The sequence below is a fragment of the Cyprinodon tularosa genome, unplaced genomic scaffold, assembly GCF_016077235.1.
Source record: "Cyprinodon tularosa strain WSP-4 unplaced genomic scaffold, ASM1607723v1 ctg333, whole genome shotgun sequence".
NCBI lineage: Eukaryota > Metazoa > Chordata > Actinopteri > Cyprinodontiformes > Cyprinodontidae > Cyprinodon > Cyprinodon tularosa.
The window spans coordinates 545087-565061 of NW_024039045.1; the positions used below are offsets into that span (position 1 = coordinate 545087).

General features: G+C 37.5%; 1 protein-coding gene across 1 annotated transcript in view; it reads right to left on the bottom strand.

Annotated features, from left to right (window-relative positions):
- sema3bl (sema domain, immunoglobulin domain (Ig), short basic domain, secreted, (semaphorin) 3bl) overlaps positions 1-5221 on the bottom strand; it is an 83666-nt gene extending 78445 nt beyond the window's left edge. Inside the window, exon 1 of the mRNA XM_038294041.1 lies at positions 4861-5221. Coding sequence (XP_038149969.1) covers positions 4861-4969 — 109 coding nt within the window. The 5' untranslated portion in view covers positions 4970-5221. The remainder of the gene's footprint in view (positions 1-4860) is intronic.
- Positions 5222-19975: the final 14754 nt, after the last annotated feature.

Sequence of the window (19975 nt, forward strand, 5' to 3'; positions counted from 1 at the left end):
ATGGATAAAACTAAATATAAATTCAAATAAAACATAGAATTAAATGAAAGATTAGTTATGTTTACATTTCTTAGCTGGAGGTAATGCAAATGCAGAATATTAAAAAGCACAAAAAGATTTTTAGGTATATTTTACGTGGCTGCAAATAAGCCTGTAGGGTGCTTCAATTAGCGGTGCATTCATAAAATAGCCAATTACTTCTGGCCAAAAATGCATACCTCTGTGATGCTTTTCCTCATCATTTTTAATTGGCCAAACTATTTGAACGAAGTTTTCGCTTGCTTGTTGGTTTGCCCTCTGGTGTAGAGAACAGGAAGTGCATAAATGAAAGTTATTCCTGTATGCTTCGAGAACAGAACTGTCTGCAATTTTTAAATCATGCATAGGCCAAGCCTCCCTTTCACCATGTCTTTGAAAAAGATAAACGACTTTAGATTTATGTATGATTCCAAATTATGGGGCTAGAAACAGGTAACTAAATTAGTCACTTGCTCATATTTGCTTTTTTTTTTATCAATTCAAGATTTTACCCATGCATTTTATAGTTTAAAGTTAAACATTTGCCCCATCATGCTATAAAATCCCACACCAAGTATTTCTTTTATTTAAAAAAAAGACATAAAAAGTTTTCTTCCAAATGCTTCCTAAAGTTAAGGCTCCAAAAAGAAAAAGTTGTTGATCGTCCAGCTCTTCATCTTTGTTATTTTTTTATTACTTTCTGATTTAAGTCTGAAATCATATGAAGGATTTGGGAGCTCTTCAGCTGAACTTGAGAAATACAGACGGCAATGAATGATTGCAGAGAATTAGTTATAATGCATAAAAGATGGATGAAGATGGATGGAGAATGGACAAAGAAAAGCTCTAAAAGATGACAGAATGAGAGACGCCCTACATTCCAGCAGGTCTGCAGTCTGATTCTTTTTCCCAGCCCTGCAGCAGAACAACTCAGACTCAGCAGTAACAGCATTCAAGTAAGGCTAACTGAGAAGGCAAACTCATTAATTCAAAAGGGTGCAAAAGCCAAACAGACCCTTTTCCTTCTGAAAACCAGCACAGTGGGATTAAAACAGGACAGTGATCTAAGTGTCTGAGTTTTAAACCACCACCCCCATCCTCAGTGAGACAAGGTGAATATTGTATTTGAGAGAAAATGTCTGTTTCAGGTCGTACATAAGGACCAAAAATAAATTGTATATTGTCTTATTAGACAAAAAAAAAAAAAACAGAAAACAGTTAACATATTTATTACAAAGAGTAATAAAGGTGGAATTAATTATGCAGATAGCTAGATGGATGGAAGGATGCACAGATAGACGGACGGCCAGACAGATTGATTCTAATAAGCATTAAATTTTGTTTGAACAAAATAAAAATAAGAAATAAAGACCTTCAAACAAACTTTATACATTTATTTCCAGCCAAAAAGTAAAGGTATCAAAAAGTTATTGAGATTAATCAAAACAGAGAGCAGACACAGAGCACATGCACCCATATGGCCCTGTGTTAAAAACGCTCGACTTCCTGCATGAACTTCTACCCGCTAATTGATTGAAATGAGATAATGATGGCTTTTCCTTCCACTAAATTACCTCCACATCCTCTTGGCAATGCCAACAGCCTATGGGTGTTTCTGGCCATTAAAACAGAAGGTGAGGCTAATAGCTGAGAACACAGCCAAACATGTGCAAACAGAAGGTTTAGAAAAAAAAAAAAAATATATTAGAAAACCAATAAGGAACATTAAAGGAGGGTAAGAGATTTAGTAAGAGAAACAAGAGAGGAGGGCTAATGCAACGCTGGGGGGACTTATGTATGGAAGGGCAAACTGAGAGGTCACATTAAAGGTCAAAGAGACAGGAAGCAAAGAGCTGTGTGGTCACTAATGAGAATCTTCAATGGCAAAGCTCTTCCCACACTCTTCATGAGGCACAAGAGGCGTCTTCCGTTCACATATAAGAGGGCTAGGTAATAGTCGGCGGCTAGAAATGCTGAATTTATCATGAAGTATTTTTTATTGCTAACAGAATTTGTGTATCAATTGCAGTGTTTCTAACTAATAATACAATGATTTGGTCTTATTTCAGCTAAATGAGGTCTGACTTTTGTTTTTTAACAAATAAGTATCCATTAATTGATATTGTGTGTGCATTTTACTCTCATATGACCAATAACTGTGGGTCTGAAAGGATCACCTTTATATGTTATAACACTAAGATAGCTTTTACTCAATATCGTAAAAAAAAGGTAGATCTAAACAGGAACATGTTTACCTTTTATACTGCTGACTTGTTTGGTCTTAGCTTGCCCTGCTGAGGTCAACACAGAGCGCTGGATGTTGAAGGCCCCAAGATAAACAGCTGGTGGCGCCAGTCAGTAACCACAGCACAAAAAGCACTGAAGGTAGGATGAGATTACATCATTTAACTAACAACCAGCAGTGAGAGCTCACACTTTGGAAATTACTCCAATCTGGTGATAAAGGAGGGAGGTGATTTGTATCTATTTGTAATGAGTGTTGTGGTCTGGAAATGCAACAGTTTCAAAGCCTAATGGATTTCCTACATAATAACTTTTAAATATTAAAGTCAAAACCTCTAACAAAAACTCACTTTAACATTTCCTCTATTTATTTTCTTTTATTATATCAACATAGTACTTTCAAAACAAATAGTATTTCCTATCAAGGTTCTACTTTTTGTGAATTCAAACACTGACCTCAGGGATTCGCAAGGGTGAAGAATAGAGACAAAGGCACTTATGCAAAAAAGTATGATATTTATTACCCTTTTTGAAGGAGAAGTTGTCTTTAATTTACAGTTCATATCGGACAGACCTTTCTACGTTTCTACGTCGTTAATTCATCCCTCACCAACAAACTGACCTCTGCTTACTTTCATTTCTGCCAGGAAGACCAATAAGCTCAGATGGTGACTTTTCTCCTGAAAACTGAACAGGAGGAAATCCTGTGAGATATATCGGGCCAGTGATGATTGCAGAACAGCTCCAGGTTACACTGAATGAAACAATGAGCCGGGCTTGGCAGCAGCAGACAACAGTACTTACACACACTGTTTAACAGGCCTATTATCTTTAGGCATGAATGAGTCATGGACAACCACTCAGATTAGAGAAAAAAAGTAACAATGCAAAATGAACAAAAACAGACTGTATAGATATTATTACCTTAACTAATCACATGAATTTACATTTTAGTATTAAATCCTGTACTATAAAAATGAGTTTTGAATGTTAGCTAATATGCTAATAAAATGTTCAATAAAAAAGTCTGATTAATTTTACTCAGTATTTACACTCATGCTGTTCTGCAGAAAACTACAATCCTGACATGATTTTATGGCTTACGCTATAAAGTAATATATTATCTTCATAAGTGTTAAGAACTATTATATTGGAGCAGTTAAAATGAATGCGTTTCCAGATAACAGTCTCAGAGATCCCATTGTAGTCCATCCTCAGAAAATCAGACTTAACAAGAAGCTTTAAGTGGAAACTCCACCTGTGCTGCTATGAGTTTAGTGTATCATGTTGGTGAACGTGTGGAATCACCATTTAAAGGAGGGGCATACATTTTTTCCTAATAGAGCTAAGTAATGTAACTGTTTTTGACATTTATTTAATAATATCTAGTAACTTTAACACAATTGTTTTATGTTAGCAGGGTAGAACATAAAGCAATTGTGTTAACGTTACTAAATGCCAACAGCGGATGCATTATTTTTTTCAGTGTACAAGAAAAACTTTATCTAAAGATGCCTTCTTTCTAAGTAACTTTTATGAAAAAACATGTTTAGATACATCTTTAAGTTAATAAAGTCTTAAACCCTTCATGTCCTTCTATCAGTCTATTACAGTTTGAATGTGTATAATTAGATCTAGCCACGGGGCCCCCATCCTCATATAAATGTGGCCCTGGAATGCCACCCTATCATTTCACCCATATTATGCTACCCTTCATATTACTTCAAATATTTCAGACTTTATCTTATTTAGTTGAGAAAGTAGGTATTGTAAAGATAGATTAAAATTTCACTACTTTAAGTGTATATTAGCCTTACTGTTAAAAAAATATATATGCATTTGTTCTTGGATTGAGGAGGTAAAAGAGACATTTTGCCAATGGAACAAGACAATTTACATCTTAAATAAGAAAACACAATTACATTGTCTCAATTTAAGTGCATGTTATCTAATTATCTGATTTTAAAAGTAAAAATACTCATTCCAGTGTTAAACTACCTCATGTTCCTATTCAAATTAACGGTAAATACCCTTAATTTGAGAAATTATTACTTTTTTCTAGATGTTTTTTCCAGTGTAACATCATTACTGCTTGAGTCCAAATCTGTGTGAACAGTATTAATTAACCATCGAGGTCGGTGCTTATTTCCATGCCCTCAGTGCTTGAAGCAGTTTAAATGTCGGCCGAGTTACATGCCTCTGAATTCCGACGTGGTTGCCGTTCCTAATAAACTCTTTTAATGAGATGGTCGCACCGTGGTGGATCTGACCGCAGAGAAGTGAAGCTGCGCCTAAAACCTCCTGTAACTGCGCGCCCTACCAGCGCAGCAAAGCATGTGCGCCTCCTGAAGCACGTAAACCTGTGAAACAGTAGCCAGATGAGCGACCCGAATTAAACGCTTCCAGCTTGGACAACCGCATGGAGGACAATAAAAAAAAAAAACAGGAGCAAAAATATCTGTGAAAAGTATAAACTACTGAAAAAAGAAATGCATATCATCTGATGGGCCGTTCCACAAGTTTATGCCACCTGCAGAAACGCGCGCAAATGCAATGATAAAGAGCGTCTCTTTAGGGTGGATGAATAAAATGCGTTACCTTTGTAGGAGAGTCTCAGCCGTGGGACATTTATTTTGGTCGCGCAGATGCTGCTTACAAGGAGAGTAACCACAATTTTGCTGAAGAAGAAAGGTTTAAATCCCATCATTCTTAACAGATGTCCCACCTCTACTAACTAGGATTGTTTTTGCTCTAAAAGTTAAAAGTCCAGGGGGAGTTTATCTTGATTATTCTAATCAAGGGGATCTTGCGGGTGTTAATTCCCAGAGCGCCTAAAGACGCGCTCTGCCTTGTTTGGGAAAGGACTGCCGCTCTGGCAGGGATACTGCTGAGCAAATTCACTGCCTCTGCTCTGAGTGCCTTCGTAGCTGAGTTCCCACAGCAGCCCATCAGAATGCCTCTTCCAGTCTGGGAGAGATATACACCACGCCTCAGCAGAGAGAGAGAGAGAGAGAGTTCATTGCTCACTCCGACTTTACGCGCAGCTCTACTACAGAAACTAAAGAAAAATAAGTGTTTGCAGTTTATCAGTTTATAGGTTCTAAAAGAAAACTTTGGCTTAATTTTAAAAAATCACTCAATTAAGTAATGCAGTTATTTTCCTCACAACAGGTTGTTTTTTCAGCTTTATTTCGACATTATAATACATGACCACATAACACCACCTTTACCAGTTATAACATAAGTATTTAAAGTGCCCTAATCGACTTTATCCTCTGATAAAAGTGTATAAGAATAAATGACAGTAGATCGTTTACTGCAGAGTATCACCAATGGCGTAGCTATTGGTAAGCAGAGACTGCAGTTGCTTAGGGGCCCTAGTCCTCTCAGGGGCCCCATCACTGACACCTGGTTGGCCCCCTATACGCAATTGTGGATTAGGACGTCCCTTTGCAGATGTAATGGTGTGAAAATTTCCTCTTAAACCCACCTGATTCTAGGATGACTGACTGGTCCGTATTTATACCCCAACACATAGCAGATTTCCACATGATGGTGAGCCGTTTAAACACGACACCAATAGCAAAACAGATAGTGGTACTTTTAATTACTATGTTAATAACTGTGTATAGTTCATTAGACGGTTGGTAAAAAAAACACCTCATATAATATGTTTCATACTGCAATAAAGATCTTAAAAGAACGATGTATTTGAGTATTTTATTTTTTACAATACGACTTGGAATTATGGGTAATCCAGAGGGTAGATTAAAACCATAACTGTTACGTACAAGGTGGCGGGTAGAGGATGGGGGTGTTGTACTTCATATGGGGCCCAGATAATGTTGCGTACGAGCCTATTGTTGGGTCGTTACGCCATTGAGTATCACTACTGTAAAATGTTCTCCCATTACCTTGTTACTGACCCCTTATACTTCAATTTTTCTCTACCCTTGTTTTTCTCCCTTCTAGATGTTTAATATATATATAGTTTATTATTTAGCTATGACACTATTGTGGGTAGGAAAATAACTCCAGTGTGCTGTGCTCAATCTAGACAGCTTTACAGATGTCGTTATGTAATGAAAACACACATTGATAATGTGTGAAAATGGGACTACAACCTTCCAGATAATAACTACAAATAACAAAAGTTACAGAAATGTAGCAAACTGCTGAAGGTCTCTATTAAAACACCCCGACAATATGAAGTTATATAAATTTGCATACATCACATAAAGTACACATGAAGAAATTATATTTTGATATTAAAGCTACAATGCGTAATTTAATGTCAGCAACATCTAATGCTCAGACTGCAGACTTCAGCAACATGAACTCTCCCCCCACACTGCCTCTAGTCTCCAGCAACACGGAGGCCTTCATGGTAAAAAATGGCTTCCACAACTTCCACTTAACCTATCTTCAGTGATGACAAGGTTTGTTCACATTAGATCGCAGCATCAATTCCATAAATTTAGGTGGAGTGTGGCCTAGTGATTAGGACATTGTTTGTGAGTGACTTTTATAAAAGGCATTTTAATTTAGCCCTAGATGGTCCGACTCAGCTGCTCACTCCAGCCACACACTCCTCTGATGCTCAATGGTCTTTTGTCCATCTCCAGCACATAGAGCCTACAGTAGCCTTGGCCTGCCATGGCCTCTTCTCTGCGCTGTCTCCCTGGCGGGCTTGTCTGATGTCGTGCCGTCCTCCTCATGGTTAGCCGCAGCCATTCTCCAGAGGGCAGCATTTCTAATCCCACTTATGGATCTCTCTCTCCCCGGTGTTCTCAAACTGATTCCCCGCTGCCTCTACCTGAGCTCAGGAATGCTGTCTCCTCTTACCTCTGTTGTCCAAGTGATTCATCCCCCTGTTTTGGGCACTCTGACCAAAGCAAACATACACCAAGGGCAAGAAGTCTAGTATTACATAGATAATTTAATAAATAGCATTTTATTACTCTGTGTAGAATTGTATATAGGCTCAACTGTTGAAGTCCCATTCAAGCGTAGTGGTGATCTCTGTAGTTACTAGTTTATCAGCTTTGCACGGCTCAAAAGACATCTGCCTCCACAAATCCCACTCCTATGTAATTATACACTAAATGGCAATTTCTAAGGCAAGGCAAATATAAAGATCGAGACTTTCAGTTCATAGGAGATAATAAATAAAATACTTATAGATAATATATTACATTTATGTAAGAAAATGCCTGTAATTATTACACACTGTACATTTAAATTCTATAAGGTGAGTTTTACTTCTTGTCATTTACATTATTTTGGGCATTCATATATTTCATATGCAGCCGGTTGAAACTTCAGAATATCCCTGTGATAAATGAACTATGGATGGAAACCTCCATCTATCTTTTTCCTCCTGTCTCCTTCACTGCCAGCACTATTCAGATGGGACTTATCATGGCATCCTCTAACATACTTCCACTTTGGTTTGAGTGTCCTTACCATTTTCACATTCAGAATAAGTCCATATCTCTTGGCTGATCCTGGAACTCCATGGGAGAAGGAATTTTGGGTATCTCTGCTGAGATTTCTGCACCCAAATATCAGGTCTGAATAAGCTCAGGATGAGTATGTGTATGTTTAATGTTTGTTCATAGTTGGGATCCATTAAAACTTCCATTAACACTTCTAAACTATTTATATACTTTTAAAAACTACAGATGCCGTATATTGTGATAGAGGTAAAGGCAGATAGTCAAAGAGAAGTAATTACAAGGAAAAGAAACAAGTGAGTGTAATTGCTAATTCTGATACAACCGTGCAGCAGCAAGATAACTGAACTAATGAGAAATGACTGAATAACCAAATGACAACATCTGGAAAACACAGGGACAAGGGAAAATGGAGTTAATTCACCCATGAAGCCTATCACATGCAAAAATGGTACAAAAACGCAACCATAAAAAACACAAAAAAAGCTGTAATTACATGTGAATTAATAAGATTCTTATTCAACAGTTTTTAGATGCAAAGTTTCTGCATCGTGGCAGCCCCCTTCTTGTGTTCTGCCAATCTTATTTGTACATGAAGACAAACAGAACTTCTGGTGCCAGACTTCCATCTTGGATAAAAGAAAACCAGACCTTTTTTTAATTCTTGGAGTGAAAGGTCGTCATTGTCTCCTTGTGTCCTAGAATTACCTTTAAAGAACACCCCCTTTCTGGACTAGCAGTCATCTGGCCACGTGCTTGCTTACACCATAACTTAGACAACTTTTATTGTCATTTTGTATACACAGACTGTATACAAAACAAAATTTCGTCTTGTACAGCTTTCCTGACATTTCCCAGCATGACATTTATAAAACTGGGAGGTTTATAATTGCTTACAACAATTGTTATGAGATCATACCTTTTAATCAGTAGTTTAAGCTTTGTTTGTGTTTATGTTCACTATTAAACACACAACACTGTGAAACAGATCCAACAGTTTCTTATTCACAGAGAGATGGAAAATAAAGTTATTTGTGTTGTTGAGATTCTTGGCATAATTTTAAACACAGTTCCCAACTGATGCCATAGGTTTAGCTGAGCGAAGAAAACCCCCAGACAAAGTCATTTAGAGTGATGTGAAAAGAATATAGCTTGAATACATGTGAACAATGAAGAAAGAAAGTGGTACCCTCTAGCTTAGCAAATAAAGACCCTAGATACCCATAAATTCATGGGTTGTCCATGAACAAAAAAGGGATGAAAGAGAAATCCATCTCAGAATTGAACTCTCCTCCAAAACCTCTGAACATGTGAACTTCTTTACCCTCTGAACCATTGTCATGATCTCAAGGCTTTAATTAAGTTGTGTTGTTCCTTCTCAAACTCTCCCCATACATGCATCCCATTCACATGCAAGCCAATAAGTGCACACAAGGGTCACGACAGAATAAAACCTAGCTATTCAAGGTATCAATGCTGCTGTTGCCCTGGTTCTTCTGGGAGCACTTCTTTGCAGCAGCAATGAAACTGCCTTACAGGCTTAATACAGACCTAAAGGCCAAGGGTGTGAACCAAGAGGGGTCATGGCGATATGTTGGGAATGTTGAGAGCTTCACGAAATAATGTGCTTTATTCTGCATTTTTACAAGGCACTTTTATGCGTTCACTTGTCTGCTCTTAAGATGAGCTATCTTTTTGAGATCTTGGTATCTATGATTGCTGCTCTCTAGAGTCAAAGGAAAGTCAATTTTGTGTTCAAAAGAACGTCCTTCTACAGGGCAACAAGATCGAATGTCTTCTTCAAGGAGACCTTTTCAAAACGTCTTGATCTAAATATTTATGTATCACTGAACCAAATAGCTTCCTGCAGTCAAAAGAGACCACAATATTGACAATGTGTAGTGCTTTATGCAACAGAGTGATCTTTTTCTCCTTGAAGATAAGATTGTATTTCATATAAACACTAGTGCTTGTTGATTGATAAAACATGCTGTTACTGGACAATTTCATCTCTTTTTGTATCTTTTGTAGAAAAGTAAACATATTGGAAGAGTTTTTCCATTTTCCATTTTAGTTTTAGGTTACCAGAAACTCTGAAATGAGAACTGCTTTTTCTGCTCCTCTAAAGGGATATAGCAGATGTGAAAAAAAAATAAGATGCAACTGTTAGAAGAAAATCACTATCTAGGATTGAAAGATGAAAAAAAAAAACATTATGAGGCTGCAACCAATATTATTTATGATGGGGTTGGCAAGTTCAAGGTAATGACATTTGAGATAATATTTTTTTGGGACTAAGGGTAAGTTTAGTTTTATCTCAAAATACTTCCTTTCTTTTGTTTACATTGCTTATTGGAAAACTGCAAAGGCGAATATTTATCCCCTTTTGGCCACTCAAATCATACCTACTCCTCCAAAGTCACATCCTAGCTGCTACTCTAATTAATATTTTCCTCACCAAGCAGGTTTGCAGCTTAGCCACATAATTTACGAATAGTGCATGATGATTTGTACAGTAATGGGTAAAACGTTCAATGGATGCCTAAACGAACACAAGAAAGAAAACCACATATCCTTGTTCTTCTACTTTTTCTACTGTTTTGGAATATCACTTTAAATTCCAGTAAATTACATTAAAACCAGTAGGTGTTACAGGAAAAAGGTAAAGGAGAAGGAATAGTTTTGCAAGACATTGCATATAAAAGATTTTGATGAGGTACCTTTGGCTGATGTCCTTTCTAAAGTGAATAGCTCTTCTTCCTGAGAAGCTTCTGATTGGACAACACTTCTCTGAATGCAGATTCATTTTGAAGGACAAACAGACGTGGGAACCCAGCGAAGGGGGCCACAAGTGGAGCCAGTATTTGAGAGCTGAATAATTTATAGCAAAAGCAGCAGTCTTCGTACCATCATTGTGAAGTGTCCCTTGTATTTAACAAAGCAACTGTTAACTTTGAATGACCTAAGATGACAGCTGCTTCTCTAACAGGTTTGAAGAAGGAACATGAGCAGTTGGGATGATTAAGCTAAGTGATTTTCTATTGCTCTGGTTTGCTTTTTACTTCCTAACTCTGTATCTGAATTCCTCTGTGTCACTACTAATCACTGGCAGCACTCATGTGGTTTTCAAACATTGTGCTTTCTCTTAAAAATCACACCAAAGATTGTCTTGTTTCTCCGTCTCAGCTTCCAAGGTCTTTAACATTGTAATTCAGTCTGAAAGGGGCGCCAGACGTTGTAGAAATTGCACTGTATGCCTGAAGGAATTTCTTACACCTCCCATCATCTCCCAAGATTACATTATGCTCTCTAAGCTGTCAGTAGTCATGAAATGTAAAACAACATACAGAATTTTGACATATTGTCATTTTGAAAGATTGTGTTGGAACTTCTGGAGTGGTTATTGGGGATGACAGGGTAGAAGTTCATGAATTCACAATGTGGGAAGCAGGGCAGAAATAATGAATAGAGAACAAATTTGAGCCTTAAGGCATTAAGACAGCTGGTGTGCTTGTGAAAGTGCCCCAGGATTCATAAATGTTTAAATGTTCTTAGGTAAGAAAGTCATGTACAGTACAGAAATGAAATGTTTCTTGGTGTGGACAATAGAGCACACAGAGGAACCTTTGTTACTCAGACATTCTTTGTGAGACTGAAATGGACAAACTATGAGACAAAGAAAAGAAACATAGAAACAATGTTTTTAAACTCATGAGGAATTTGCATTAAGACTGAAACACAGTGACAGCTATGTTAACTTGGCTGATGGATGTATTTTGTTTGGGCATTAATATGATGTTAGGGATATACAATTGACCAAAAACAACTGCAAAACTGTCATTATCAGGATCAGTGATTAATACTCTTTCATGTAGCCTTGGCAACTTCATCCAAACGGACAGATCAAAGGTATTTTGGTTACAGAACACAATCTATTTAGTTTAAACTAGTCGCATTGGTTTGCACAGTTCATGCTTTTTCAGCTACTTTTCCATCAACTCCTGCAGATCTAGATAACCTGAAAAAAAGGTGTGATACCATGCTGTACACCTTTGCTCTTTGAATTTAAATTTTTCTATAAAAGCTTTTTCTTAGGTAACTGTAAAGGCACATTCATACTGAATGTGAATTTCACAACTGGAGCAAAGGATTCCAGTATTATCTCTATGTTGATTGGTGATTCTAGAGCAAAGCTATGCTGAGCGAGGCAAAGGTGGTCAATTTAGGGAGGAATGCCATTTTGGCGACATTTGATCAGTACATAGCCTGCGAATGAAGTTGAAAAATCTGAACTTTTTTTTAATTCTCGTTGGGAAATCCAGTCAGGGACTAGATGTGGCTGTAAGCTATAGTGAAGGTGTGAAGCTGAGACAGACTTCTTTTTTTTTTAATTAAAAATGGAAGATAGAGAAAATAATGTTGACAAAGTATGAAGTAGATATGCTCCCAAGAGGATTTAAGGAGGCTTTTAAAAAGTCCCTAGAAGGGCTGTTTTGTCATTCTACCTCCAGCGCAGGCATATGCCTTCTCTCCCCGGCTCCACTAGTGTCTGCCTGGGCAAGCTTCACTGATCATCATAGGCACTCCTTTCATCTCTCAAAGTTTCCAGAGGCAAGCTCCAGCCAGCCATAGCCATAGCTCCGCCTCCCTGGCTGGCTTCTCTAATGTATCATAGTTCTACTCCCGGTCAGCATCTCTATCCCTGCTTAACTGTTCTGTTTTCCTGGTGGACTCATTCGATCTTCTGCAGTGCTCCTTTATTCCTCTACAGTTAGCTACTAAAGCTAGACACAGCCAGCTATAGCCTCTCCCCGCTGGTGCTGTTTCCCCAGCGGGCATCTGCATTCACACAGCTGGCAGGCTGGTCCCGGTTCAGTTTTTTTTTCTGAAACTGTACTACCACTAATTTCCCACTTCTCCTATCTAAGCTACTGTACAAAATGCCTTTTCCCTTAACCATCTGTTGTCTAAGGGTTTTTTCCCCCCAACCAACGACCAGCAGACTCCATGAGATAGGAGCCTTTCGCCCACCAGGCTAATTTGCCTGCCCTGCAAATGTTCTCACTGGCCAGGCGAATTTCAAACTGACTGAAGGAACAGGGTTATACACAGCTGGTTAGAGAAAACAAAACTATATGGCCAAGAAATAAGAATTAAGGTGTGGAAAAGTATTTTAGAGTTATTTTGTCTGAAGAGTGTTAAGTGGCCTTGTACATATTAGGTGGAAAGAGCTGGGACCAAAAAAAGAAAATACTTTAGTGAAAGTACCAATACTTCATTATATTTCTACTTGACTGAAAGTAAGAAGCAGTCCCAACATTAATTAAAAGCAGGAAGTAAAAAGACTCCTCCATCACTAAGTAACTGTTTAACTATTTAAAATTATGTAAATTAGACAGAACATGTTATAAAGTAATAAATGATGTTTGAAACAAATAATTCAGGCAGAAGAAAAACTTCTCATAATCATTTTTTTGTCATAAAACATATCAAACCGTCTCTTAAAGTATGTAAAGTATACATGATGGAACAGAGCGAACTATAACAAGGGTCAATATATACTTTTTTTTTTTTTTTTTTTTTTACTGTATATCACCTTTTTAGTAACACTAAAACAAAAGGGATTGTATACAAAAATAATACTTGTTTACTGATGGTGAAACTTGTCTCAAGTGCCTTTTAGGTTTAAAGGGGTCATAAAGTGATTATATAGGGTATTTTTGGCTGGTCCTTAAGGTCTCTGAATAGGGTGTGTAACATTGGTTGGCCTCAAAATGGCATATTTGCTCTTCTATGAGCCCTAATGATTATAAGCCCTAGAATGAAATGACAGGTTTTCTTCCTTTTATGGTATGCTCATGTATATTTAGATGAGCTGTGTGCTGATTGGTTGGTTTAAAACTAGGAAGCTGCTGAGCAAAGATGTATCATAGCAACAAGCACTCACTGAAACATCAAATTGTTGATATAGTAGGGTGACCAGACGTCCTCTTTTTCCCGGACATGTCCTACGTATAATACCTAAAAAATGTCTGGCAGAACCAACCCCGGAGCTCATGGCTCGGTTGGAATGCCCGGTCCAGTCAGTGCAGTCCAGCAGCACCCATCTCCCCCCCCCCCAAAAAAAATTCCAAAAGTGTCCTCCTTTTTAGAAACCCAATCTGGTCACCTCAGATATGCTTGCATTGCTATCAACACCTAGCAGTTGTTAGGACTCTACGGTGGGAACAGCCCCTCGTTTCAGTAAAAGAAGTTTAGCAAAACCTTTCTTTGAACTGTCCAAGATTTTGAAAGCTGTCTTCGGTAAAATGCTAAGAGCAAATGAACAGCTGAGCATCAAAATTTGCAGGGATCTTCTGATACACAAAAATAATCCATGCCTGTTGAGTCTTCGGAAGACTGATAAAATTTCCCCTTTCTCCATGCAGCCTGGAACACTACATTTACACCTGGGGTTCTGGCTCATTTTCAATAGAGAAACTGTCTGCTTTGTAAATCTTGTAGAACTAAAGCCAACTGTAGGCTAAACAGCTAAACTGGTGTCTTAAATCTACCTCTATTCATGTTCTTGGGCCATGAACAGTGGGCTGGTCTGTATGTCAATTTTGGGGCATGTCAAAAGTACAGGCCTGAACCAAATAAGGGCAACATGCCCGAAATGACGTCAGTTTGGTGCTTTGTTTGAATTTACACGTTTTATGGTGGAAGTTTAGAATTGTGAGTTTTGCAGAGAAACGAGGTGTCGATGGGGTTTGAACTTCTCTCTGAACTATTGTTATTCATCTCAGTTTTGCATATGACCCCTTTAAATGTGCTTGTTCTTTTTTGTAAAGTTACCGTGGATAACCACAGATTTTACCGAAGAATAGTGAAACTTCACGACAACATTATTCAAGTAAAAGTAAAAAGTATGTGCGGTAAAATTACTCCTAAAAATTCATTTTTATCAAAGAGTTACTCAAGTAAATGTAACTAGTTATAACTCCACTTGGAACGTGGATATAGGTTAGAGAACAAATAGCTCAACCTTACACAATAGTAACATTATGTGTCATCTGATGCAAATATTAATAATAAAAAAAAACATTTAAACCTGTACCTCAGCCTAAAATTCACCATATAGAACTAAAAGAATTGAAAAGAGAGACACTTGTTGCTGCTGTGGTAAAAAATATTTACTTTGTTACTTCGATTCTTCCTGGAAAGAAAGAAGTGAAGTAACTACTGAACTATTTCTACAGCTACATGAGATCATGCCTACCTATTAAAAAGAACATTATTTGATTGTATCAAACTTTAACAAAGAGCAAGAAAACAAATCAATAGATGAATCACCAGGCTCTGTAGTGAGCCAAGGGAGCTGGAAACTGTCCCAGGCTGGCAGAGATGCACACAGAAAGGTTACAGTCTGATTTGCGGAGGCCCAAAAAGCCCACACAGACACAAAAATAAATAGTATGACTTTAATTATAATAATCTTTCTCTACTGCACACATTTCCTACAGCTGACATCATTTTTTGTATCTACAGTAGCAATTGGTTTTGTTATTCTTGTTGTGAAATTTGACCTGCAGATTATGAATATCTGAAAAACTAGAACTGGAAGTTATAGTTGATTAATATGTAATTCAAATTAATTGTAAAACCAAGTAATGATGACATTGACAATTTCTGGAATTATCTTGTCATCAAGAGACGGGTGGACAAACGAATAACTAATAACAAGGTCTAATTAAACCCACCCATAACCATTGAAACAAAGCTTTTTGCATCAAAAACGCTGTGTCCTGTCCAGAGTAGCTTCTTTCAGATGCCTTCTGTGTCTTGCAGGACTTGTGATAAATTTTCTTCCACACGATCTTTTAAACTATCTCTTTTTTCTAACCACACTTTTAAGAAGGCCAGATTTGTAGAACTCCTGACGAAATCGTCCAGTTGACAGATTCTCACAGCTATGCTCTAGATTCCTGAAGCTCCTCAAGGTCCTATTATTTTTTTCTTAACAATGCTCTTGCTGTCATGATCCACAGATGTTTCCCTTGTTTTAGTTTTGTTGATTGCATTCACCTGATTTTCATGTAGCCCATTACATGTTGTTTATATTTAGGTTCCTGGTTTCTGCTCCATTGTTGCTAGATTTGCCTCTTTCTTTGCTCTGTGTCATGCAAGCTTGTTGTTTCATCTTATTACATCCCATCTGTACTCCTACTAGTTTCCAGTCTGCACCTTGGTCCTTCTCCAAATACACAAAATATGGCATTTTCTTTCTGTTGTATCAGTTTAAGTGGTAATCCATGTGTAACTGTCACAAAACTGTTCAAACTTTCAAAAAATATTTAAATAGGGGTAAAAAAAATCTGGATCTCATTTACCTAGTTAAATTATAGTTAGAGATGAATACATATTTGAATACATTTTCAAAATATTTTATTGACTCACTGAGCATTTAAGTTAATTACTGTAACACATTTTAAATGGTTTACAACTTAATATCTATGAAAGGCTGAGCTTTTATTTTTTATTTATGATCTATTAGTAGTTCCCATTAGCATCATAACGTAAAGTCTCAGAAAAATGCTTATTTATATGAAATCCATTGCATTATCATTACTGTAATAAAATTAAATTACATATGTATGGTAGTTCCTGTGCTGTACATCTTTCCTTTCATCTTTCAACCTTCTTTATTTCTTTTTTAAATCCAAAGCTTAACTTCCCTGTTTGCGCTGATTATTTGATCCAATAATGTTTTTGGGGTACTGTACTGTACATTGTAGTGTAGAGTAAACTGGTTTTATTAGAAAAGGGAAGCAAACAGAGGAGGACAAATTAAAACTGATTATGGGAAAATATAGATTTCCATTGGAACTTTTTTCACATTTCCCTATCTGTACCAATATAGTTTTTTGCATTAAAGTCTAAATGACCAATACAAAGGAGGGGATAATGATGTCTCAACAGTAATCTATTGGTTTGCAAGTTTTACTTTTTAGAAATCCAACAGTAAAAATTGCAATAATTTTGTTTTCAGACCCATTTAGCCTTACAGACCTCACAAACCGGGAAGATAATCTATATGTACATGGATTTAGATTTTATTTTACTGCCTCAAATGTTTATTTAAAAACAAACAGCATCATGAAAACAACTCAAAACAGCAGAGAAGTTAGGTATAGAAATCTGCCGGAATATAAAGCAGGGTTAGGGTATTAAACAGTACTCCGGGCTAGCTCACAAGGAATTGTTCAATCAATTAAAACAAAGGAGATAAATGACCAAAATGCCAAGTAATCAAACATAACTGTCCACCTTAACAGGACGTGTGGTTCTTATGAATATTCCAAGTTTGATGTCGTTTTTAATCATAACGTTAAATTCCATTCTTAAAATTCCATTTCTAAAAGTTAAGGGAAGAGAAAGTTAAGGGACATGGCAGAAGAGGAAAGAATGAGGTAAGATTAAAGGCAGAAGATGAAGGATGGTAACCAGAGACAGTGAATTTGAAGAAGGTAAAAGGAGAGGGCTGTTGAGGGTAAACATGGACAGAATGCTCTAATAGAAGATTGAATGCAACCACTCTTTTGCAGGTCTTTCAACACATGTGGCCGGTGCATAAAAGGCCAGCATAAGGGTTCTCTCTGCCAGTCCACACACATAAACACTCACACATAAACTTACACAACCTGGCCCTGTCAGGACCTTTAGGTGCCCCAAGTCTCAATTTAGACTGATTAGAGGTTGACCTTAGCAGTGAACTCCCACATTCACACACAGCAAGAACTCCTGGCTGTCCTGATTAAGCTGTGACCCTGCCACTGACCAATGGATGCTAAACACTCCCAGACCAGGATGAAACACAGCTGACATGCTTTAAAGACCACATGGGGGCTTCCATTCTGCAGGGAGAGAATGGAAACCCTTAACTGTGGGCTTGCATGAGGAAGTCATTTAAAACTCCTCATGTTTGAAATGGATGGGAGTTTATTTCAAAATGGAGATTAGAACTAATGAGAGGATAAAACAATGAAAGCTATTGTCTATTGATACGAGCAGTTGCTGTTGGAAAGAGCTAGTTAACAACTACTGGATGAATTAATACAGCATACAAAATGTTGCTTTGTGTCCAGTTCTTTTTGCAGTTCTCAGTAAGTCAAAAAGCGCACAAAGCAAAAATGGATGAACTAACTCTGATGACCAATGTTACGGTTAGGACAATTTGAAAATATTGTGAAGGAAAACTAATGCTGAACATACGCTCCTAATAGTGAAACATGGTGTGGACAAGGTCATGCTGTGGGAACATACTACACCAGACAGGCCAATTAACATCAATAGAGAAAGAAAGGTTTTTAAGGTTGCAAAACACTTTAATCCGGGAAGGAAAATTATTTTTTTTGCAGAACATCGAGCCTAGATACTGTATGAAGAAAGCCTATATTAGAAGTTTTCTTACCTTGCAAGCAAGATGAATTGTGGTGAGATATCAAAAACACCCAAAAATACAAATTCCCAACAGCAGCATTAGCTTCCATACAGAAAAGTTCCAGACCACATCAACTAGAGGTGGAAGGCTGAAGCGAAACAAACATTGCTGCCCTGGTTTTAGCTGAAATACACTCCATTTATTTTTCAAAAACAAGCGAAAGGATGCGCTTTGTCCATTTGTGGATAGGAAAGGTGATTTCTGGTTCCTCCTAACCCGATTTGATAAGAGTTTGATTAATCCGTTAACTCCGCTAGATGTGAAACAAATCAAGAATGTGATACAGTGAACAGCACAGCTCCTACTGCTGCTGTGATTGGCTATAAGCTCAACATAGGAGGCATGTGCCACTTGACTTACAGTAGCCAATCAGTTCAAAGAATTTTACTGAATGTCCCTCCCTTTTACAAATACTTTCAACAGGAGGTTTTCCAGAGGCCTGAACCACGAAGCAGGATTACTGGGTTAGCGAGATAACTTAATGATTCACCCTGACTTTACAGTGCAAAGCTGGATTCATTCTTTGTTAGGCTAGTGGCCTTGGTAAAGTATTCTGAACAGAAAACCTACTCCAACTCCAGGGCAGGCTAATTTTCAGGATTGATCTGAATTCTAGAAAGCACCCCACCTAGCAACCAATCGACTATTCAAGCAATTAATTTCATACCCTTTCATTGAAGATCTGATTTAATTCCGTGGGTGAAAAGAACTTAAACAAAACAACGACACAATAAAAGGACTTAAAAAATGAAAATCTGTTAAAACCAGGCTAAAATTTTGTCATGGTACATTATTTTACCAATTCAGTCTATGTATCATCATTGTCTTCTGTATATCCAGGAACGCGGACATCCCAAGTCTCCCGGAAGTTCTGGGAGTCTTCCTGATATAGATAGTTGTTCACAGATGCCTGTTAGTCAGATAAACTATCCCGGATTTTAGACTATGCAAGGTGTTTTTTTTTTTTTTTTATCCAAGTGAGAGGATGCAGGAAGCGCAATAGTTTGTGCACCATGTGCAGGTTAGAACTACCTCGATTGTGCAGGCACAACAAGAGGGTTCGATAGGCATCTCCCTAAAATTAGTTTTTGGAACTTGGGATGTCTGGGAACGGGCCACAGGGGCAGCACTCAGTACAGACTCCCAGATTTCCTTCCCCCCTCACGCCTCCTCTAGGTCGCCTTGGAGAAGACCAAGGTGCTCCAGGGACAGCCGAGAGACAGTCCCTCCAGCAGCTGATGAAGATGATAGCTAGGCATGTGATGTCGCCCAGTATAACAGATTAATCCTGCAGCCAGGCCTGAGGTGCGGGTTTATTGGAAAACGCTTGGTAGTCAGCTCCATCTTGCAGGGGGGACCATGAGGGCCCGGTGCAAAGAGGACTGAGCGGCAGTCAGACCTGGAGGCTCGGCCACCTGATCCACAGAGACTAACAGCTTATCCATATAGTGCCAGTGCTCAACACGTCTACAATAAACACAACAGATTAAATTCAGAATGGAATGATCAATTTTTATTTAGATCTTTATTTTATTTATTTTTTTTGCCTTTTAATGATGCTACACAAAATTATATATATATATATATATATATATATATATATATATATATATATATATATATATATATATATATATATATATATATATATATATATATATATATTTAAAAAAAACGGTCCAAAAGAAACGTCCCAATTAAATGCATTTTTTTCTGTCCTGTTCTCAACCTATATTTCCTTTTGTGTTGAAACATTCAATACAGTATTAATAAA